We start from the raw sequence: 24,590 nt of genomic DNA on the forward strand, positions 1-24,590 counted from the left end.
TTGCTTTTGGGCACTTCCTTCTTCCCAGAGTCCAGATAGGCATGTCACTTGAGCATCAATATCCAAAAAAGCATTGAAATTTGACTTTCTCTGCTCTGGTAAATATTCCATCATGTTTTAATCTGGTTTCCCTCTGGGGACAAGGAAGCCTTGACCCAGTCATTAATGATCTTTCTCATGGAAAGGGATGAGATGGAGGTAAAGATGGAGAAAAAGATCAGAGGATGCACAGAAGAAAAAAAAATCAGCTCCTTGCCTTAAAAATAAAGCTTACATTTATTACCAAGTTCAAGTGGTGTGACAGTAGCTTGAGAATGAAGTTCCTATACTTTTCGGCCTGCTCAATGGTCTTTGTCAAGTGTTATGTTCCTAATATCTGACACCTTCTCTTTCATCTTTGGAGGATGCATCAGTGGCCACAGCCGAAGTATTTGCTTTGGGGCTGCTGGTTTGTGTACTTTAGGCAAGTTGGGCTTGACATATAGAGCAACAACCTGTACTTTTTAAAAGCAATTCACCTTAATCTGAGGCATTTCCTGCTCCACTGTCATGATAATATCCTTAAGGTTTCATCTTATTTTAATATAGAGGTAACAGGATTTTTTTCCAGGGCAGTGGAGGTTACTTCAAGAATTACGTAAATTTCTTTGGATTAGTGATTTATTTTCCAGTGGCTCACATTCCTCAGATCCAATAAGGACAGTTAAAGCATGAATACTGGCAATTACTCATCTGTAGTTTCCTGCAATGGTGTTTCTGTGTCAGGAAAATCTCCCTTAGTGAGCCAAAGCTAGCAGTCAGTACCCACTAAAAACAAATGAACAAACAACTGGAAACCCTTTACTCTTGTCTTCAAATGACTATAAGTTTGGTATGATAGACTGCTAGAGCAGCTGAGCCAGGAGATGGCACAGCTATCACTGTTCTTTCTTCAAAGCCTTACATACTCTACCCCAGAGTCATTTACCATGAGAAGTAGCCAGAGTTCTCTTGATTTGTCTTAATGCCTTTAGTGATCATAAATTTCCTGCTTTTTCACATTCAGCGAATGTACAAGTGTCTATAACTCTTGACTGAAAATGTTAGAACAGTCTTCTGGTCATGGATTAATTTTAGTATTAATTATTTTAATGGGATGGAGTTAAGCCTAACTAGCAAAATAGTGAGAAAATTGCCTCCCCTATAGGAGAGTTCACACCCACCAGAGCACCATTTGTGCAGCTGTCTTGGTATCTATTCCTCTCTCCCTACCCAGAGACCAACTTCCCCAACTCCTCCTGATTAAAAGGTGAAATTGAAGAGTTGGGTTATTTTTTGTTGTTTGTTTGTTTGTTTGTTTTTTGCCTGCTAGATGGTATTATTTGGTCAGCATTTTTGCTACTGAATCCCATTGACTTCCTTTAAATCCAATTTATCAGCTTGTGAGGATATTAGCCTTCCTTTCCAGAAAACTCTGTCTATGTTAGGATCCCATTGTCATCACCAAAACTGTAAGGATCTATGAAGGGTCTGAGTTTTACCCCACTTGTAATCTAAGAAGTTAGCGTGCCATTTTTTTAATGTATGCTCCTGGGTTAGAGACAGTTTATTCCTCATTGTAATAGCAGTGGCCAACACAGTAGCATTTCCTTGTGATAGTTCCCCAAGCCCAAATTCCCACAGTGTAGCACATGGACATACAGGTGACACATGCACCCACAGTGCAGAGAATAACCCAGTACTTAGAGAATCTGACTCTTCTAAAGTGAAAGATATCTGCTCTGTGCTCCAAAAAGAAAAAGTGTCTCTATGTTATAAGGTTGCGAACAAACCTGAACTTTTCATCAGAGAGAAATAAAATATCTTCCAAGATTTTTTGTTATATAAACATCATTTAAACCATTGTCCAGAACAAAGGCACTCAGCTCCTCTACTTACAAGATGTGCAGGGATATGAGTGGCCTATACAAAATTCTCTGCCAACATTAAAAATATAAGTATTGAGAACCCACTGCATGCTAGCTCTTAATATAAGCATTGAAAATACAGTAGTGATTCATCTAGACACAATTTTTGCCTTCATTGAAGTTTGGTGGTATGGCTTTGTGTGTATGTGTGTGTGTGTGTGTGTGTGTGCGCGTGCATGTGTTGGGGAGAATGATAGATAATAAAAGATAACAAAGGAGTCTATTATTTTCGATGTGTCAGTGGGATTGATAAGGAGGCTAAGAAAGTAGTTCAACAGAAGAACAGTTCTTATGCTCCAAATTGACTAGTGCTTCCTGTAGTTTGGCATTAACAACAAACATCAGAAATGCAGTTACACACCAAGATAATATCTCAGGAATTGCCACCTGAAGAAAACATTTTACTTTAAATATATGTTAGCAAATTATAGGAAAAAAATTTGTAAGACCTTTTCCAGTATTTGAGTTTGCCACTTGCAGCCAGAATGTGGGATCAAGCAGAAAGACTTGTTGCTTCATAAAACTTTTCTACCCTATTATAGAAATGGGCCTGGCAAAAGAACAGAGGAGGTAATTATGCACTCTAAACTGGTATTGGCCTGCTCACATTTAACACAGTTCCCCTTTGGAGAAATGCATCTGTGAGTAAAGGAGAATGAGAAGGAGAAATTAACACCTAAAGGATCAATTCCCAGTGACCCTGTCGGTCCTGAACCACTTCCTTTCTGCCTTGACTCCCAAAGATCCTAACACAGAAATTTTGAGATTAAGCCTAATGGAACTTGGGACACTGTTTTCTAAATAGGAAGTGGCTAACTAGTGCTAATGGCTGCAATGTAGACTAATAAAGACTAAAATGATGAGCAGGAAAAGATCTCTGTCCAAAGTAGACAGTAGCACCCCACTTGAGTGTCAGAAAACCATCCCAGTGTAATTGACCAGTAGTGAGATGAACATCTCTGTAAAAGATGCTAGATTCTCCCTGATGACAAGACTGTGATGATAGCCTCGATTCCTTTCTCTTCATCAAAGTTAAGAGCCAATAAGTTTCTCTTTTATACTGGCACATGGGTTGCATCAAGAAACAAGTAACTGGACAACAAGGGGATTCCTTCTTGAAATTCCCTTCACTCCTCTGTTCTTCCTTAACTGCCCCAGTAGGGTTGAGGAGATATTGAAATAATAGTATGATGGATTTGTGTTATGAGAAGTGATAATCCCTGGTGATGGAAAAGTCTGATTAATTTGTAGAAACTAATTGAAGAATCTCAGAATAAAGCTGAGTAGCTTTCCTGGCTTTGGTAACATGGGTCAGACAGAAAGATGAAATTAGAGTCCTGGAGCAAGGAAAGAGAGTGAATGAAGTAGAGGGGACCAAGTGACACAATGAAGGGCTTTTGGGCAGCCATCTGAGGGCAATCAGATTGGAACTTCAAACAAATGTTTTTCACCATCAATTATGTCTTAACCACCATACTGTCAATGCCTAGAACTATTTTACCAATAGTTGACTACCTCAGAGAAACCACCCCAGCAGACTGCAGAGACACTTTGATCTCATTACTATAATAGATTTTTATTTGAAAATGCATTTTCATACTCAGAATGGTTCATGACCATGCATCTTTACATTACCCCTACTTCATGTTTCCAGGACTCCATGTCTTTCATACCATCTTCACATTACAGTTCTGAAATATAACAAGTCACTTCTTAGATCAATTATTCCAATAGCTTTCCTTTAGAGCATAGTCTATAACATAGCTTAGCATGTGAGGCACTCTGGCCTCATGTCCTTGTCTTGTTCTTGTTTCATTTCCTGCCACTTCCTTCTGTACACTTTATATTCCAGAAATATTAAAAGCATACTAGTTGACACCAACATTACTTATCCCTAAACTTCTCCAGAATTCACAAAAAGACAGCTTGGACTTCTTTAGTACCATGTTCTCTGTAAAAGCTTTTTTGGTCTTTCTAGATAGAATTATTCCTATGTCTTAATTGCTAAATTTCCACCATATATATTCTTAGATTGTTGATTTTACATTATATTAAAATTGTTGTTTTAGTTGTTTTTTTTCCCAGTAAGAACATTGATGGTGTTGAGGAAAGATTCTGTGTCTTATTCAGTTTTTTTTTCTGTGATGCCTAATATTTTTACTGGTAAATGATATTTTGGACTGATTTAAACTTTTGATCAAGACCTACTAATAATCAAACATTATTCTTTGTGACATTTCTATATGCTCTGGAGAAGTGTAACTCTGATATGTAAATCATATACTTCATTCTAAGAAAGTTAACACTATATTTTGGTAAAAAACTATAAAATGATTATAACTGAAAGGGATCATAATTGTCAAATAAAATTGAAACAATCTAAGAGATATAAATTACACTTTGCAGTAAACATTGAACAGGGCACTTTCAAAATATAATAAAAGCAAGTTTCATTCATATAATTACTTTCTATTAAGGTAATAAAGACCATTTTAAACAAAAATAAGAAAATTTTTATCGATAGTTGATTACATCAGAGCAATGATTTAAGCAGATGTCAGAAACTACTTTGGTCTAATTAGTACAAAAGATTTCTATTTTAAAATGCATTCTCATACTCAAAATAGCAATTCATTTCTTCACAATATATGCTAAAGTAACCATTGACCTCTATCACTGTCAGTGTCAAGGAACAGAAACACTGACAGTTTTACTGCCATTTAAACAAAATATCATCTTATTTCCTCTTAGTTCTTTGAGCCACCCACACAGCAAACTTGTGCATTGAATGGCAATTGAACTAAGATAAGATGGGCAAACTTACAGTTTACTTAAAAATGAAGAAAAACTTTTGGCACTTAATTAAAACATTTTCAGAATATTTAGGGAATTTAGGAGATATGGAAGTTAGCAATATGCAAAGCTGCAACAACTTGCTAAAGAAAACAGAAGATAATTAACATAGGCAATATCAGTTTCAAGTTAAGGCCCACCGAAGCCAATGGGCTGATGCTAAAATTGAGTACAAATATGTAATGTATAAGTTAAATAAATTGTTTCAGAAAAGAAAAAGTAATCAGTATCAGCTGGACTATTGAGAGAAAAAAAAAAAGTATGTTGGTATAAATGGGCCTGAAGGATGATAGAATTTGCATAGTTATGAGGAAAGGATATTTTTAAAACATTAACTGCATGTCTATATAGAACAAATAATAAATTAGCTTGATAGAAGATATATGTAGCTAGGCTAAAATTGAGATTGCAAAATGTTGGAAGTAACTTTTTTTAACTAAAATCTTATGAAAGAATTGTTCGTAAGATTATTCTAGCAGCAAAATGCACAGTGGACTGCCATATAAACAGACTGACATATAAACAAAAGAAGATGAATGAATAAAACTCATGCAATAATACACAGGGAAATGAGGCAAAAGCAATAGTAATGGGACTAGAAAGAAAGGGCAAATGTAAAAGACATACCAATTAAGAAATTACTGAATCAACACATCTGACAAAATGATGAGATTTAGATGATTAAAGAGAGGGAAGAATCATAGATGCTTAAATATGCTTACTTTGTTAAAATATAAACCTGAAAGCAGTATAATGAGTAGTATCAATAGGAATGAGCATGATTGGCAGTCATTTGACAAATTGAGGTTTGTACTCAAGTGTGCCTATAAGTTGATTAGAGACCACAGCACTGAATTCTGATTTTGAAAACCCTTCTTCACTTTTTACCAAGTGTTTAGTGAAGATTACACTGAAGTGAAGAGTCCAGGAGATTTTGAAATATTATGGTATCTTGCTATAGCTGAATTATTGTTGTATAAAAAACTAATGTAATCTTAGGCATTTTTCCAAATAATAAGAGATCTCAAAAAAATTCTCAGGAAATGCACACTTAGGAACTTTCTTTTTAAAAAATCTGATAATATCGAATATGATATGATCACTTATTTACTTTAACAATGCAGAAAGTGTCTGAGTTTTTAAAGCATATGCTGAAATCCTCTGAATGGTATACACCAGCTATATCAGTGGTTGTTTTTCTTTTAATAATTGCAGCCTAGAGCATGTGGCTGAAGAAAAGATTATTTATTTATTTGAATAAATGATCTTACAGGAGCAACACAGAATAAATTTCACAAGCAAAAATAATTAGAATTAATTTAGGAGTAATCACACAACCATTATTCGATATTATATAGATTAAAAGCAATGTGGATTTTATAGTGAAAATCATCCTCCAGCTTAGTTTTGTGTGTGTGTATGTGTGTGCTTAATATTATTACTAAGACTGAATTTTGTTAGAGTATCAACAAAGTATTTCTGAAAGAGAAATATTTCAGAATATCTTCTGTAAAATAAATACATATTTTTAGTGCTCACATTAGAAAAGACGCCACTATGGGGACTCACTTGTTTAGGTGTAAAGTCTTTTGTTTATTTTTATTAATGTATAGTTGATTTACAATGTGCCAATTTCTGCTGTACAGCCAAGTGACCCAGTCATCCATACACACACACACACACACACACACACACAGCACACACAGAGCACACACACATTCCCTTTCTTATATTATCTTCCATCACAGACTGTCTCAAGAGACTGGATATAGTAGTTGTAAAGCCCTATTTAAAGCTGTGGGATGGAAATCAGGTTGTTATGATCATTATACAACTACAGATGTGATAAATTCATTTGAGTAATAAAAAAAAAAGTAAAAATAAATAAATAAAGCGGTTCAGAGACCAAAAGAATCTGCACCACTTAGGAGCTTTTTGGAAATGTAGAGTTTCCAGCTAATTCCAAAATAATCAGAATCTGCTTTCAAACAAGGTCCCTTCTGGATTTCTCTGTCCATTAAAGTTTGAAAAATACTAAATTAGCCTCATAAAAACCGATCTACACAATTCAGTTTTGCAGGTAACATTACTTAAAATGCACTAAAATTTAAGGTTTTATGGGAATGATGTTAAGGAATTTATTTAATGCTAGAGGAAACGAAACTTATGTTACTCCAAACTTATTCTGTGGCAGATATTATGTTAAACATTTCCAAATTTATTCATTTAATTTTTACAGTACTCTCTGAGGCAAGGGACACTATTTCCATGTCTCTGGACATGAAACCAGCCTCAGATTAAATATCTCATCTGTTCCATGCAGCAGATTCTTTCAATAAATACTGAGCATCTCATTTCTGCAAGCCCCTGAGTTAAGCCTGGAAGTAAAGTGGGCATGGTCCCTACCCTCATGGAATATGTACAATATATTTTAATTAGAAAAATGCTAAGTAAATACAAGGTAGTTTCTAAGAGAGAAACCAAACTTTTTCAGAAGTTGTATAGGGGAAACTTCTATTTGGAAACAGCATCTAAACTTATTGCTAAAGAACACAGTTTGGTAAAATTGTCCCTGAGCAAAAGGCCAGCATGTCACGGAGTTTAGTAAGGGGATCCAAACAGCAATTGAGGCTGGAACATAGCAGGAATCCTGCAGAACTCTGTAGTACAAGGTGCTGATGATGGATCTTATCCAAGAGTCAAAGAAAGCCACTGTAGGGTTTGAAGCAAGGAAGGGACAAGCGCTGACCCCCTCCCTCACGGCCAAGCTCCTGCAGTCAGACTCGCGCCAGGCCCTGCGGGCGGGTGGGTTTATTAGGGCCACTCCCCTAGGCTGCCTTTCTCCACCCCAGTCACCGCCTCCAGCTACTCGGCTGAGCTGTCTGAGGGTGTGGGAAGTGGGCGAGAGGGGCGGGGGAAGAAAAACATTCTCAAAAAATATAAAAAGAAAATATCTCCCTTGGCAGCGAGTGCGCGGGAAGTTGAGTGCGCGAGTTCCGGGCTTCCCGCCCGCCCCCCGCCAGCTGCAGCCTGGGTGAGCCCCCAGCCCCTGCTCTGCCGCCGCCCGCGCCGAGCCGCGGCTGTCCGTCCGCCCCTCTGTCGGTCTGTCCACCTCCCCACCCCCACCCGTCCTTCCTGGGTCGCGGTGCGCGATCTACGGGGCGGAGGGTAGCTGAGGGTGGCCGAGGTCGGTGTGGGCGCACAGCCCCAGGAGCCCCCGGCCGAGCCCCAGCAGGGGCGCCTGCAAGACCTGGTCCTGGGCGGTTCAGGGCTCACGGGGGACCGCCCGCGCTGCCGCAGGCGCTCCGCGTCCCAGGCCGCAGCCTCAGAGGCCACTTGTGGAATTCTCCGGACTGCTGTAACTTTAAACCGGCCTGAGCGAGGCCTGTTTTTATTCAGAAACCAGCGATCTGAGTTCCTGTGGAGACTGGTCAGATGGAGGACCAGACCTCCACTTGAAGATTCCCGGTTGGTGGGGAAGGACCAGCTTGTCCTAGGAGCCTTTCTTTGAGATTCCAAATTTCTGCCACCACCTTCTTGGGAAGGCCAGACTGGTTCTGGGGGCTGTTTCTGAACCCCACTGCTTGGCCCCCAAAGCAGTGACTCAGGCCACCACGCATGAACCCAGGCCAAAGTGTGATCTGGCCACATGCAGAAATCGCTCCAAGAGCTCTTTACCGACTTGCGGTGGTGAGGAGCGAGGAGATGAATATAGCAGCCAAGTACCGCCAGGCCTCCCTGTACGTGGGTGACCTCCATGCGGATGTCACTGAGGACCTGCTGTTCAAGAAATTCAGCACTGTGGGGCCCGTGCTGTCCATCCGCATCTGCAGGGACCTGGTCACCCGACGTTCTCTGGGCTATGCCTACGTGAATTTCCTGCAGCTGGCAGATGCCCAGAAGGCCCTGGACACCATGAATTTTGACCTGATAAAAGGCAAATCCATCCGTCTCATGTGGTCTCAACGTGATGCCTACTTAAGGAAATCTGGAATTGGGAACGTGTTCATCAAGAATCTGGACAAATCCATGATAATAAAACCCTTTATGAACATTTTTCAGCTTTTGGGAAAATCCTGTCCTCCAAGGTGATGAGTGATGATCAGGGCTCCAGGGGCTATGCATTTGTGCACTTTCAGAACCAGATTGCTGCAGATAGAGCCATCGAGGAGATGAATGGGGCACTGCTTAAAGACTGCAGGCTATTTGTTGGCAGATTCAAAAACCGCAAAGATCGAGAAGCAGAGCTTCAAAACAAAGCCAATGAGTTCACCAATGTTTACATCAAAAACTTCGGAGATGACATGGATGATGAGAGACTGAAGGAAGTTTTCAGCAAATATGGCAAAACCTTGAGTGTTAAGGTGATGAGAGATTCCAGTGGGAAATCCAAAGGCTTTGGCTTTGTGAGTTTTGATAGCCATGAGGCTGCCAAAAAGGCTGTTGAAGAAATGAATGGAAAGGACATAAATGGACAGCTGCTTTTTGTAGGCCGGGCACAAAAGAAAGCAGAGCGACAGGCTGAGTTAAAGCAAATGTTTGAGCAGCTGAAACGTGAAAGGTTTCGCCGGTGCCAGGGGGTAAAGCTCTATATTAAGAACTTGGATGAGACCATTGATGATGAAAAACTACGGAGGGAATTTTCTTCATTTGGATCAATTAGCAGAGTTAAGGTAATGCAGGAAGAAGGGCGAAGCAAAGGGTTTGGCTTGATCTGCTTCTCCTCTCCTGAGGAGGCCACTAAAGCGATGACTGAGATGAATGGCCGCATCTTGGGCTCTAAGCCACTCAATATCGCCCTGGCCCAGAAGCCCTAGGACAGGAAAACTGCACCAGCCAGAATTTGCAGTAGTTAGAGGAATGTTAGTGTTCTCTGCCTTCATTGTCCTCAGTAAATTTCAAATCCCAGCTAATGGCTGCTCAGCTTAGTAAATGTTGTGATCAAAGGTTTTATATACAAAGCTATTTATTTTTCTTTGGAGGAAAAATAAGTGAATCTTTGAAGCTTGGTTCTTTTTACAGAGGCACACCTTCTAATTACAATATTGTAATTTTTTTTCTGATTTTGATGTAGTGTTCATAGCAATAAGTATAATTAGATATATTTTATATTTTGAACCAACTGAAATGTGATAATTATTTACATTTATTGCATACTTTTTCTTAACAATATTGTTAGCTTTAATTTCCTCCATGAAAATATGCCAAAGTAGTTCTTATACCTAAGAATTGCAAAGTAATGTATTTTTACAAAGAGAAAATTTTATTTCTCATCTAACTTTTAAAGAAATCAGTATTTTAAAATTACTACTACAAATTCAGTATCTAATTTCATTTTGAATTAATGTTTAAAGTACTAGGAAATATTTGAATTTTTTTAAATTTATAAATGAGTATTTTTCTGATGCCTGAAATTAATGATGGAGGCTTTTAATGTTGCCTACAAATCTGCTTTATAGGATATTTTGTTATTCTTTCCATTGGTTGACTATGATCCAGGTGCTTACTGGTTATCAAAATTGTGACTTGAATAGTAAAACCTTAACTTCTACATTCCTTAAGTTATAAAACTATATCAATTTAGGTCAAAAAGTTGGCCTAGTTTTAATTCTCTTCATAACTACACAGCATAAAATGATGCCTTAATTATTTAACTAGATAGCAGTGTCATAAAAGTCATATATATACATATGTGTATAGATATATGTATATATGACATAGAAATTCTGCTTAACACCTGTGTTTTCTAATCGCTGTTTTGTATTGTTCAGTGTAGTAGTATTGTCTCAGGGTTCAGAAAAGTAAGTTTCTTTATTTTTATGAGCTCCATGTCTTCTTTTATAAAACTGTAAGAGCTATGTAATCCATAGCCATGATCAGAAGGTCACTAATTGACTTTCTGTTAAATTGAAGTCACATTACTTAGCCTGTTGTCCAGCGAAATTTTTATTTCAGCCCATTCCCAGATCTTACTTTATCTTCTGTCTTTTGTCTGTATTACTCAGCTCCTCTATACTTTTTAAAAGGGGTTTTATTTTATTGATTTTTACTATGTGCTGTTTGAAAGCAGTTTGGAAGTAATAGAATTATTTATTTACATTTAAATACTTTTGAAATTCTGATTCACTCATACCAAAGGTATCTAGAAAATAGTTTTGTTGTTTTTTCTTTTTATCCTGTATAATTATTTCCTATAACCATAGATTTGAGTCTTCTGTTTCATATATTACCAGTACAAAAGAAATATTAAAATATTTTTCTTTGGCAATACTTTAAGCTACGAAGGAATGAGAAAATCTGTTTCTGTTTATTTTTATATGAACTATGTGTATATTCATTGCACATTTTCTAAATTAAAAGTCTTATTTAGACAATGAAAATAATTATGGACAATGAAAAAATTACAGCAACATATAATCTTATTATGCAGACAGACCTTCTGTTGAAATGTGTTGCATCTCCTCCCGATTTTTTTCTGTGCATATACACATAATTTAACATAAATAGAATCATGTTATAAGCCTTGTTTGAAATTGTTTCCTTTTTTTCTTTTTTCTTTTTTCTTTTTTTTTTTTGGCTTTTTAGGGACACACCCGTGGCATATTGAATTTCCTAGGCTAGCGGTCGAATCGTCGAATCGGAGCTGCAGCTGCCAGCCTAACCACAGCCTCAACAATAAGGGATGTGACCTACACCACAGCTCATGGCAATGCCAAATCTTTAACCCACTGAGAAAGGCCAGGGATATTAGTTAGATACATTTCTGCTGCGCCACAATGGGAACTCCTGAAATTGTTTTCTTAGACAATATGCCGTAGTCTCGTCCATGACCACAAATAATTATTTGCACTATAATTTCAATGACATGTATCTTTCCTTTAATGTTTGTACCATAATATAACAATTTCCTCTAGATAAACATACAGGTTACTAGATTGTTTCCTCCCTTTTTCTTTTTTTCTCTATCATAAACAATTTGGAGATAAATATCCTTGCAAACCCATGTGTGCTGATATATATAAGTATTTTCTTAAGAAAATGTATAATTCATTGGAATAAATGTTTAAAAGGACAGCAATTTTAAAAATTATTTTGATAAATTTGCCCAAATATTTGTTTTTAAATTTGTGCCACTTAATATTTCCATTATTAGTGTGAGTAACTGCTCATTTGCAAATGCTCCAAGAACAAAAGATTTTAAGTTGTTAGCCAGTTCAACTTGATATGCAAAGATAAAATATTTCATAGTTATTTATTTTACTTTTATTACTTCAAAAGTTAATTGAACAGCATTTCTTGTACTTAATGGATATTTGTATTTTCATATTTGTAGAAAGGATCTTAGTCTGTTTTCATGATCTTAATCAGTTTTCCTGTTGGAGTGTTTTTTATTTATGGATTTGTTAGATTACATGTTAAGGACAAAAATTTAGACTTCCTAATGCTCTCATCTTGTTTATAGTTTTGAGGGTTATTCCAAATTTAAATTTTTTAATTCAAAATTTGAACACCAGAAATATACATACTCCCATACATATATACCAATCATCTGTGTTGTCTTCTATTACTTTCAGAGTTTCATATTCTCAGTACTTTCTAGACAAAGCTTTTATGTATGTGGTATCTTATCCACAGGCTATACTAAATATTTTTAAAGTGTCTTTTCAGTTTTATTAAAATGTTTTGGGAAATGCTGATCTACTGTAAGAATCTATGTAAAATTTATATGCCAACTGATTTACTGTCTCTCTGAATCACTGTGTTGAAAAGTACTTACCTCCAAAGCAAAAAGCATTTAAGAAAGGGTGCCAGGCAACAGAACTGGGAAGTGTAGTAGTTGCCTCAGGCCTTGACATCTCTTTCGGGATAATCCACTTTAAAATGTTTAATTATTTGAACAATATTTCACAATGCTTGTAAATGGATTATCGGTATCAGGGAACAGAGTTCTCTTGTGATATGCATGGGGAATTAATAGGTCATAATATCAGATGTTTAGATAAATTGTAGCTCTCGCTGCAAGACACAGTAATATACCATTTTAATAAAAATTGCTGGAGTTCCTGTCATGGCTCTGTGGTTAACAAACCCAACTAGTCACCATGAGATTGTGGCTTCAATTCCTGGCCTCACTCAGTGTGTTAAGGACCCGGCATTGCTATGAGCTGTGGTGTAGGTCACCAATGCAGCTTGGATCGTGCGTGGCTGTAGAGTAGGCTGGCATCTACAGGTCCAATTTGACCCCTAGCCTAGGAACCCCCATATGCAATGGGTGCAGCCCTAATAAGACTAAAGACAAAAAGAAAAATAAGATTAAATTAATAAAAATTGCTTATTTTTAATATTTACCATAAGAAGTATAAACTGACAATTTATAGAAAGATATGATCCTATAGATTTTCCTTATTAAATAATTTGAATTTCACTCATTCTAAATTGTATGTGTGTGTGTGTGTGTGTGTGTGTGTGTGTGTGTAATGTCATCAAGTCATCTTTGTTGCCAGTAGAGGTTTATGCACTGAAGAAACTTTACTCTTTTTATGCCCAAGTGCCTTGATAGATAAAAAGAATCTTTACTTTTCTGATAAGCATTCCAGTAAAAGGCAATTTACATAGAGATACCTTGAGCCACTGCTTCGGCCCACCCTTCTCGCTCCCACAAACAATGCCAAGTTTGTTGTATAGAGATGTTCGTTTGCATGTACTGCCAATTGAATAGATATGTACCTTTTAAAATTTTATTTTTTAATTTTTATGTGGAAATATATAGTTGGTAAAAGTAGCTTTTAAAAGTGGTTTAGGATTTATATTTTCATCTTAATATTTTTTATAAATCCATTGAAAAAAGATCAAATAAATGTCTGACAATGATTTTTATTTAATTCTTAAATATTTCCGATTTTCTAAAGATCAATTACCTTTAGTAATAAAATGAAAATAACTTGGGTTTTTAAACAAAGATATTCATATTTCATGTTTTAAAAGACTGACTCCCATATGAGCTAGTATTTCTTTTAAAGTTATTCATAATTATGAGACCATAATCAAAAAGAACCTCTAATGTAGACCAAGTTTTTACTAGGAATAATTGACTACTTTAAAGACACTTTTGGATTGAATTCTTAAATTCAGCTTATGTCTCGAGAATTTATGATTAGCTTACTTGTATTATATTTGGAAAATATGCCTCAATATATTTTTTAAATAAATAAGAAAACAGTAGCTATAAAGGAGAACTTTTAAAAATCTACATTTTAAAAAGTAGAACAAAACTATCCTCAGAATATCTTTGGCCTCATGAAGTAGAAAATCCGACTCACATTAGAAAAGGAAATTTTATTTAACAAAATATTCAGAGTTTGGTATCTTTAAGCAAGGTATATCAGAACTTCTGCACCACATCTCCTGGAGTCTCTTGACTCTTCATCATCTGTGTCTCAGCTTCATCATCAGGAAGTATTTCGAGATAGTTGTAGGAACAGTTCTCACTGTCCATTTTTGGTATATATATTCAACAAGACCTGCTGCTAGAACCAAGGAAGAAGTCAACTTTCTAATTTCTGTGCAGAATGGACCAATAATGATAGGAAGAAATGAGTAGAGATGGATGTAGAGGTATGCATCCACTAAACTCGATATTTTTCATTATTTCTATCTCATTTTGAATTTTAATACTGGATTTTTTTTTTTTTTTTTTTTTTTTTTTTTTTTTTTTTGCTTTTTGCCTTTTCTAGGGCCGCTCCCACAGCATATGGAGATTCCCAGGCTAGGGGTCTAATTGGAGCTGTAGCTACTGGCCCACGCCAGAGCCACAGCAACGAGGGATCCAAGCCACGTTGCAACCTACACCACAGCTCACGGCAAAGCCAGATCCTTAACCCAGTGAGCATGACCAGGGATCAGACCTGCAACCTCATGGTTCCTAGTCAGATTCGTTAACCACTGCACCATGACGGGAACTCGATATTTTTTTCTTTTGACATTTGCTTATAAATAGTTCTTAAAATTTCATTTTCTTCCTACAAATCATTTTCAACACTAGAATCAAACTGGTGATTTTCCTCTACCTCAAGTTATACAATCATAGAGAATAAATTGTGTAATATATTCTATACAAAATTTAATTCCCTTTTATTTGGTAATGAGATTTATATTTTTACATGTTATGCTCTATTAGGTCTAAATTCACCATCTACTGAAAATTATAATTGAAAAGGTCAGATTCAGTTTAGTCACCCCAGTGGGTTTCCACCAAAAATAATTATCAAGAGATTACAAATGGTTGAGAATATTTCAAAATAAATCTTCTATATTTAATAAAGATACTGGTTTCTTGAGTTTTAATTTAAGGAAGTCTAAGCTAAATATGTTTTCATGCATGTTAGTTGATATTTTAGAATCATACCACCAGAGGAAAGAACTCTCAATTTACTGTGTATATCCCAACTGTTGTGATATTCTGTATAGTCATTAAAAAATAGTTCCTACTGACAATGTAATACATAAATCTTGAGGAAAAAAAATTCTAAGAAGTTAGGAGCCTGCAAAATGGCCCCAATATTTAAAACTAGTATAACCACAAACGTGGATTAATGGGTACTCATTTTCTTTACTAAAAGATTTCTATTAGGTCATAGTACATTGAAATTGTCAAAATTAACAAAATTGGACTTACCAAAACTTTTCAATATATTTTTTTCTGTATTACACAAATGCGGTATAACCATCACACATTTTTTTGTTTTGTTTTGTTTTGGTTTTTGTCTTTTTGTTGTTGTTGTTGCTATTTCTTGGGCCGCTCCCGCAGCATATGGAGGTTCCCAGGCTAGGGGTCGAATCAGAGCTGTAGCCACCAGCCTACGCCAGAGCCACAGCAACATGGAATCCGAGCCACGTCTGCAACCTACACCACAGCTCATGGCAACGCCGGATCGTTAACCCACCGAGCAAGGGCAAAGACCGAACCCGCAACCTCATGGTTCCTAGTCAGATTCGTTAACCACTGCGCCACGACGGGAACTCCCATCACACATTTTAACCATGCGACATAAACAATAAAAACCACATGTACTAAATTTTAGTTACAAATATACTAGTATTTGAATTTGTTAAGGTCAGATTTTTTTGCAAATTTGTTCAGAGGAAACATTTATAGATATTTGTTGGTTTTGTCTCATGGTCATGTCTTATCCTAGAGTACACAGAATGCTTTTAACTATATTGAAATTCTCCTGAATGAAGCAATTGAACCCATCAAACAAGAGAGAAAAATGATCCTCTTAGTGGCATTCTTCACCATAATGGAGAAAATTTAGATTTTCATAGTAGAGAAAGCTTAGATTTTGAGAGATATTGGAAGTTTGTACAATGATATCACATGAGATTTTGTTAACCCATCTGTGTTTACATCACCTTAGATATTAAAAATATCCCTGGTTTGAAGTTCTGCCAAATACTAACAGCACATTTGTGTTCCAAAGGCAATGTCACTGAAATGGTGAATGTTTTATTAAATTTATTTTTTGCATAGAGTGTATATTGGTCATGATTCATTGTGTTCTGTGTGTGTGTGTGAGTTTTTAAATCAGTATTTCCAATGGGATTTTCTTATCTTGGGAAACCATATCTGACAGTCTGTAGTGAATCACAATTTTGATTTACATTCCATTTCGTCTTTGTACATGTGCAGTGGCATACCAGTGCACCACAGTTTTGACATATTGCCAATTCTAGTTCCTTGAAGTTAAACTTTATAATAGTAATTCCAGCAAACCTTGCTAATCAAAAAGGTGCCTCAATTTGAATATAAGCCAGATCTTAGAATTATTTTGACACATCATTATTTTATTGAATTACCAAGGGAGGTGTTAGAAATGATAATCTAATACTATCCACTACTCTAGTCACTAATATTTCATACAGAGTACTTTTAATAAGTGACATTTATATTATAAAGATTACAGTTGGTAAAAAGCAGTTGGCACTGTGGTTATGTGATAATCTTATTTTAATTTTAATTTTATTTGTATTTTAACCAAAATTATATTAATATATTTGTTTTAACAAAAATCATATTATTCTGTCCCCATCTTTCCATTCAAAATAACAAGCTATAAGACAGACTCTTTTCCGTTAATAAAATGCAAATTTGATCATGTAACTCTGATTAAAACCATTACTTTTAAAATCAGGTTTTAATGTTGATTATGGCCTAAAAGTCCTGCATTTTTTAGTTCTTGTGCATCTTTTAGTCCTATTGTAATGATACGATTTCACTTGGTCAACATGCTGGAAATAAACTGTTCTTATTTCACCTTCTTTAAAGTGTCAGCCGAATCCCTGCATTACTCAAAGCTTTAACTCTTTACCAGATAGTATGCTGTCTGTTGTAAGGGGTAAAAGAAATCTTCCAAATGGTTTGTGAAAAGAAAATTATGGAGGGATTTATTACCAGATCAAAATAAATGAGAGATATTCTTTCCAAAACAGAAGTATTTTTTCTTTTTTCTTTTTCATTATAAGGGTCAAGGAAGGTTTCCCCATAGGCTGATACACTGCAGGGGCAACAGTACCTTTTTTGAAATTAGATCACATGGTATAGTGTTATAGGAAGAAAAAAAGGCGAAGTCTTTTACAAAAGGTCAGAGAAACTCATCTTCAAACATTTAGAAAGTTATTTTAAAATATTTATTATTTTTATTGTTACTATTTTTTCAAGTAACAAGCTCATTCTTCTAACTATGCTTCTTCGTGTTTAAGACATAGAATGGATATATTTCTTAGTGAGTGATCTGATATTATTCCAGCAAGAATGTGTAATAGAAACCATCCTTCCTTTGTAAGAGAAAAAGTAAAGCAAATCATAAGTCCTTAAAAAAGGTAAAGTATGGGGTAGAGAAACAACATTCAGTAGCAAATCATTGCATCTACATGAAATCTGTCATTAGCGATCAGATTGGGAAATGCACACATAGAAGCAGCAAAGACCTAAGAAAGTATAGAGAAAATCTACATATTGATAGGCTTTTATTTAGTAGTTGTTTTTTCATACCATGCACAAAAGTAAACTCCAAATGGCTGAAAGACTTAAATATACGACAGGACACCATCAAACTCCTAGAAGAAAACATAGGCAAAACACTCTCTGACATCAACATCATGAATATTTTCTCAGGCAGTCTCCCAAAGCAATAGAAATTAGAGCAAAAATAAACCCATGGGACCTCATCAAACTGAAAAGCTTTTGCACAGCAACGGAAACCAAAAAGAAAACAAAAAGACAACTTACAGAATGGGAGAAAACAGTTTCAAATGATGCAACTGACAAGGGCTTAATCTCTAGAATATATAAGCAACTTATACAACCCAACAGCAAAAAACCAATCAATCAATGGAAAAATGGGCAAAAGACCTGAATAGACATTTCTCCAAAGAAGATATACAGATGGCCAACAAACACATGAAAAAATGCTCAACATCACTGATTATAAGAGAAATGCAAATCAAAACTACCATGAGATACCACCTCACACCAGTCAGAATGGCCATCATTAATAAATCCACAAATAACAAGTGCTGGAGGGGCTGTGGAGGAAAAGGAACCCTCCTGCACTGCTGGTGGGAATGTCAACTGGTACAGCCACTATGGAGAACAGTTTGGAGATACCTTAGAAATCTATACATAGAACTTCCATATGACCCTGCAATCCCACTCTTGGGCATCTATCCGGACAAAGTCTACCTAAAAGAGACACGTGCACCCGCATGTTCATTGCAGCACTATTCACAATAGCCTGGACGTGGAAACAACCCAAATGTCCATCGACAGATGAGTGGATTCGGAAGAGGTGGTATATATACACAATGGAATACTACTCAGCCATAAAAAAGGATGACATCATGCCATTTGCAGCAACATGGATGGAACTAGAGACTCTCATCCTGAGTGAAATGAGCCAGAAAGACAAAGACAAATACCATATGATATCCCTTATAACTGGAATCTAATATCCAGCACAAATGAACATCTCCTCAGAAAAGAAAATCATGGACTTGGAGAAGAGACTTGTGGTTGCCTGATGGGAGGTGGAGGGAGTGGGAGGGATCGGGAGCTTGGGCTTATCAGACACAACCTAGAATAGATTTACAAGGAGATCCTGCTGAGTAGCATTGAGAACTATGTCTAGATACTCATGTCGCAACGGAAGAAAGGGTGGGGGAAAAAACTGTAACTGCAATGTATACATGTAAGGATAACCTAACCCCCTTGCTGTACAGTGGGAAAATAAAAAATAAAAAAAAATAAAAAAAATAAAAAAATAAAATATGTATTTAAAATATAGAGACTGAGAAATGTGGAGATTTTGAATCTCTAATGAATAATACAAAAATAAGTATATTTATGTAACTCAAGTCAAGAAACAGAACATTACCTACACCCATCTTATTTCCTCCCAATCACTTTATCACACTTATTAAAATGTAATCTCTATCTTGACTTTAAAGATTAATTTTAGGTACCATGAACTATATTCAAATTGATTCACAAAGCATGCATCTTCTTATGTCACCACTTTCACACAAGATATTTTAGTAATAGTCGTAGATATTATATAGTACAGTAGTAATGTGTATTATTGTTACATATTATTCTGTTGTGTGACTGTGCAACAAATTGTATATTCTTTTACCATTAATGGACATTTAGGTTGCTTCCATATTGGGGATATAATGAATAATGAAGCTTTGAAAATTATCATAGACCTCCTTTTTGGTTGAATTATAAATCGCATGCCATAAAAGTAACCATTTTCAAGTGTGCAGTTCATGATTTGTAATATATTCAAAAGGTTGTGTGACATTACCATTGTTTTATCACTTCGAAAAGAGACCCCATACATCCATGAGCAGTTCCTACTGTTCTCTCCTCCTCCCAGCACCTGGGCAACCATAGTCTAATTTATGTTCCAAACGATTTGCCTGTTCTGGACATTTTATATAAATGGTATCATATAATATGATACCTTTTGTATCTGGCTTCATTACATAGTTTAGTGTTTTAAAGTTTTGTCTATGTTGCAGCATGCATCAGTACTTTACTTTTTATGCCTGAATAATATCCATTTGTATGAATTTGCCACATTCTATCAAATATTCATCATTTTTTGGACACTGTTTCCACTACCTGTCTATGTGAATAATATTGCTGTGACTTTTGTGTACAAAGTTTTGTGTACAAAGTTTGTTCAGTTCTCTTGAGTATAATCATAGGCAAAGATAGCCATGAGTGTGGTATAGGTCACAGACATGGTTCAGATCCTGTGATGCTATGGTGTGGCGTAGGCTGGCAACTGCAGCTCTGATTTTACCTCTAGTCTGGGAACCTCCATGTGCTGTGGTGGGTGCAGCCCTAAAAAAAATAATAATAATAATTATAGACAAATATATATTCTCTTTTCTTTATAAATTTTACCTCTTAAAAGAATCAACTTTTGGTTTCATTAATTTTTTTCTATATTTTTTCTTTATTTTTTTATTTTTTATTTTTTGTTGTGCCCACATCATGCAGAAGTTGCTGAGCCAGGGACCAAACCCATGTCACAGCAATAACTTGAGCCATAGCAGTGACTATGCTGAGTCCTTAACTGGTAGGCCACCAGGAGCTCCTTCTATTATTTTTCAATTATTTTCTTTTTACTATGTTTTGCTTATTTCTGCTATAATATGTATTATTTCCTTCCTTCGGGTTTAGTGTGCTCTTCTATTTCTAATTTCTTAAGGTGGAAAGGTAAATTATTAATTTGAAATCTTTTTCTTTTTTTAACATAAAAATCTATCATGAGACATATTATATCCTCAGGCATTGTTTTATGTATAAAGGAAAGGTTTTATTATGGTGTCTTTTCATTTTTACTTGATCTTAAATTATTTTCTAATTTCCCTTTCAAGTTATTCTTTTATTCTTTAAGTATTTAGGAAGTTTTTTCTTTCTTTGAACTTACATATATTTATGAATTTGCTAAATGCTTTTCTGGTATTCATTTCTATTTTTTTCCTTTGGCCATGCCCACAGCATGTGGGGTTTCCTGGGCCAGGGATTGAACCTGCACCACAGCAGTGACCCATTCCACTGCAGTGACAATACCAGATCTTTAACCTGTTGCATCACAAGGGAACTCCTTATATTGGTTTCTAATATAATTGCATTATTGTTGGCAAACGTACTTTGTATTACTTAAATATTTTTAAATTTATTTAGACTTGTCTTATGGTGAATATATGATCTATCCTGGGGAAAGTTCCATGTGCACTAGAAAAGTATGCATTCTGACATTGTTGAGTATAATGATCTATAGATGTCTTTTGGGTCTATTTGGTTTATGGTGTTGTTCAAGTCATCAATTTTCTTATTGATCTTCTCTCTGGTTGAAACATAGAATAAGCAAGCAAAATATCAGAAAAGAGATGGAATAGCAAAAATGGACCTAATTGTTATATCCAGAAACGAAAGAAAACAACTGCAGAACTCATTTTAGTTCCAAGTTCAGGTAGACTGTTTTCAACATTTGAGCCATTAATGAGCCATAAATTCCTTATAAATATTTTCAAAGGACTAATCTCACACTGAATAAATCTGTTGACTACTGTGCAATTCAAATAGAAATCAATAGCATGATATAATTAAAAAATCATCAGAGATTCAGAAATTGTGAAATATGATCTAAAATTATAATGCAAATTAGAAAACTTATGAATTGAATGATAATCAGTATGTAATATAACAAAACTTGTGAAAGCACAAGTCTGCTTTATGATTAATTTATAGTCTTAAAAATGTGCATATAAGAAAAGAAAAAAAGCTGAGAATAATAAACTAAATACCTTCTCCAGGAATTGAAAAGTGAAAAAGAAATTAGAAGGAAGTAGAAGAAAATGTAGAAAATATATGGAGTTCCATTGTGGCTCAGGAGAAATGAACCTGACTAGTATCCATGAGAATATGGGTTTGATCCCTGGCCCTGCTCAATGGGTTAAGGATCTGGCATTGTCAGGAGCTGTGGTGTAGGTCGCAGTTGTGGCTCAGATCTGGTGTTGCTGTGGCAATAGCACAGGTAACCCCTGTAGCTCTGATTAAACCCCTTGTGTGGAAACTTCCATATGCCAGAGGTGCAGCCCTAAAAAAAAGAAAATATAGAACAGAAATAAAAGAAATAGAAAAATATACAACAAAAAGGATCAACACGTTTTTAAACTAATTAGTTTAATAAACTACCTAATAAGACCTTTTTTTAATGATAAGCACAAATAACTAATATTGGGAATGAAAAAAGGTTTTAGTACATATTCTGTAGACATTACAACCTTTATAAGTAGATAGTATAAACAAATTTATGCTAATATATTTAAAATTTAAATAAATTTTAAAGCTTTGATTAACTTACTGAAACTGACAATAAAATTTTGAAATATTAATAATCTTACAAATAATAAGATAAATTAATATAATTAGATCTTTCTTAAAGAGCATATCTGAGGACAAGATGGCTGGTGAATGTTACCAAATATTTAACTAATAATTCCAACTTTAAAAAATATTTCCAGAAAGGACAAAAATGGGTACATCTCTTAACTCATCTTATGTAAATGACATAACCTTGACACTCAAACCTGACCTGGACAAAACTGCTGGTCGCATTAACTCATCAACATAAGTACAAAAATATTAAAATTTTAGTTAATTAAATATAGCAATAGTTTTCATATATATATATGACACACCAATTTGATGCTTCTTCCAGAAGGGAAATCAGTTCTATTGCTGGAGAGGGTGTGGGGAAAAGGGAACCCCCTACACTGTTGGTGGGAGTATAAAGTGCTACAACCACTATGCAGAACAGTATAAGTCTTCCTTAAAATACCAGAAATTGAGATACTGTATGATCTGGCATTCCCATTCCTGGGCACATATTCAGAAAAGATGAAAGCTCTAATTCAAAAAGATACATGCACCCCAGTGTTCATAACAGTATTATTTATAATAGCCAAGACAAGGAAGCAACCTAAATGTCTACCAACCAGTTAATGGGTACAGAATATGTGGTATAGCTAAACACAGGAGTAATACTCAGCCATAAAAAAAAAAATGGTACTTCCATTTACAGCAATATGGGTGGACCCAGAGAAAGCCATGCTAAGTGAAGTAAGTCAGATTTATATGTGGAATTCAAAGATAATACAAATAAATTTATTTGTAAAATAGAAACAACTCACAGACATAGAAAACACATGGTTACCAAAGGGGAAAGAGGGGATAAAATAACACCATGGTGTTAACAGATACACACTACTAAATATAATAGACAAACAGCAAGAATTTACTGTATATCACTGGAACCTATATTCAATATCTAATAACTTATAATGGAAAAGAATCTGAAAAAATTACATATATATGTGTATATATATAAAACTGAACCACTTTGCTGTATACTTAAACTAAGACAATATTGTAGACCAACTATATATCAATCTAAAAAATCAAATTTACTACATTAAGAGAAAAAAGAATCTTTAATGGTCATTTCAGTAGATACATAGGAAGAATTTGAAATATTTCAACATTCATTTACATATAAAAGCTTTATTAAAAAGCTAAGAATAAAAGGAGAAATTTTAAAATCTGTCAAAGTATTTTTTTGGAATTTCTTAGATGCCTAGGCCAAGGATTCAGGAGCAAAGGAGTCATTGGAAAAGTATTCCAGGGAGATATTAGTAGGAGAATGAATAAGCAGAATGGATAAGGATATTTTTAAGGAACGTTATCTGTAGTCCCAGATTACTTTTGGGAGTTATGGAGTAAACAAACTTGCCTGGAGACAATGGATCTGGACTTGTGTATTTCTCTGGCCCAAGCCATTGCCTAGTGGCCTAATATCAATTCTCTGCCATGCGACTTAACAGAAATTAGCTGCTAAGCACCCAAGAAATGAGTAGTAGGTACAAAACTATTAAAAATATCTGAGAGGTTCTAGTCTGGCATGTAAAGAGCTCAGAAGTTGCCAGTCCATTATAACAAGTAAAAAGTTGAGCATATAGAAAAATCAACAAGTCTTCTTATATCCATAAGAGGACGGAGGTTACAGGGAAAATTGCCTCACCTAAAACTGGTGAGACAGAGGTACAGAGAAACACTATACTGGAGCAGAAACTCTCAAGCAGAAACTTGTGCAGAAAACCTGAACTGTAGGAAAACTTGAAATGTAATTAAAAAATTCCTGGATGTTCAGTTTGGACATGCCCGAGAAAGAAAAACTTCAGGGGACCTAGTCCATGGGTGAGGGTGAAAGGTACATTTTTGTGTGTTTTACTCTCAAGAATTTTATCGGATTTTCACCATGAAAATAAAAGGGAAATCTCATCATGATTCCAACAAGTGGAGGGGGAAATGTAGCTTTGAAGTAGAGCATTCTGTTTATTTAACAAGAGCTAACCTAAAGAGAAATTTCATGTGATTCTAACATTTTGGGGTATCAGTAGAGCTTAACTGACATGGGGGAAGAAAAATACCTAATTCCAGCCCTATTAAAAATTAAAAACAACTGAAAAGCTTTTGTAAAGTTCACAGCTCGGGGACATAGGCTTTCTAAAAAACTGAGCTATAATCGTAGGACTGTGGAACATTCCACCACCCACATCTTCCCACTATATTATGAAAGACATACTTACTGCAATTCTTTTTACAGAGTACATCATATCCACCTTTCAACAAATATTATAAGACATAGTAAAAGG

General features: G+C 35.4%; 1 protein-coding gene and 1 long non-coding RNA gene across 2 annotated transcripts in view; both read left to right on the forward strand.

The window, feature by feature from the left end:
- LOC110262158 overlaps positions 1–17,290 on the forward strand; it is a 272,271-nt gene extending 254,981 nt beyond the window's left edge. Inside the window, exon 4 of the long non-coding RNA XR_002346792.1 lies at positions 15,995–17,290. This is a non-coding gene — a long non-coding RNA (uncharacterized LOC110262158). The remainder of the gene's footprint in view (positions 1–15,994) is intronic.
- PABPC4L (poly(A) binding protein cytoplasmic 4 like) lies at positions 8,267–11,411 on the forward strand. Its single transcript, XM_021101590.1, is given in 2 exon segments — positions 8,267–8,826; positions 8,829–11,411. Coding segments are annotated over 2 exon segments (1,197 nt in total). The 5' UTR covers positions 8,267–8,417; the 3' UTR covers positions 9,617–11,411.

The sequence above is a fragment of the Sus scrofa genome, chromosome 8 (assembly GCF_000003025.6).
Source record: "Sus scrofa isolate TJ Tabasco breed Duroc chromosome 8, Sscrofa11.1, whole genome shotgun sequence".
In the NCBI taxonomy this organism is placed as follows: domain Eukaryota; kingdom Metazoa; phylum Chordata; class Mammalia; order Artiodactyla; family Suidae; genus Sus; species Sus scrofa.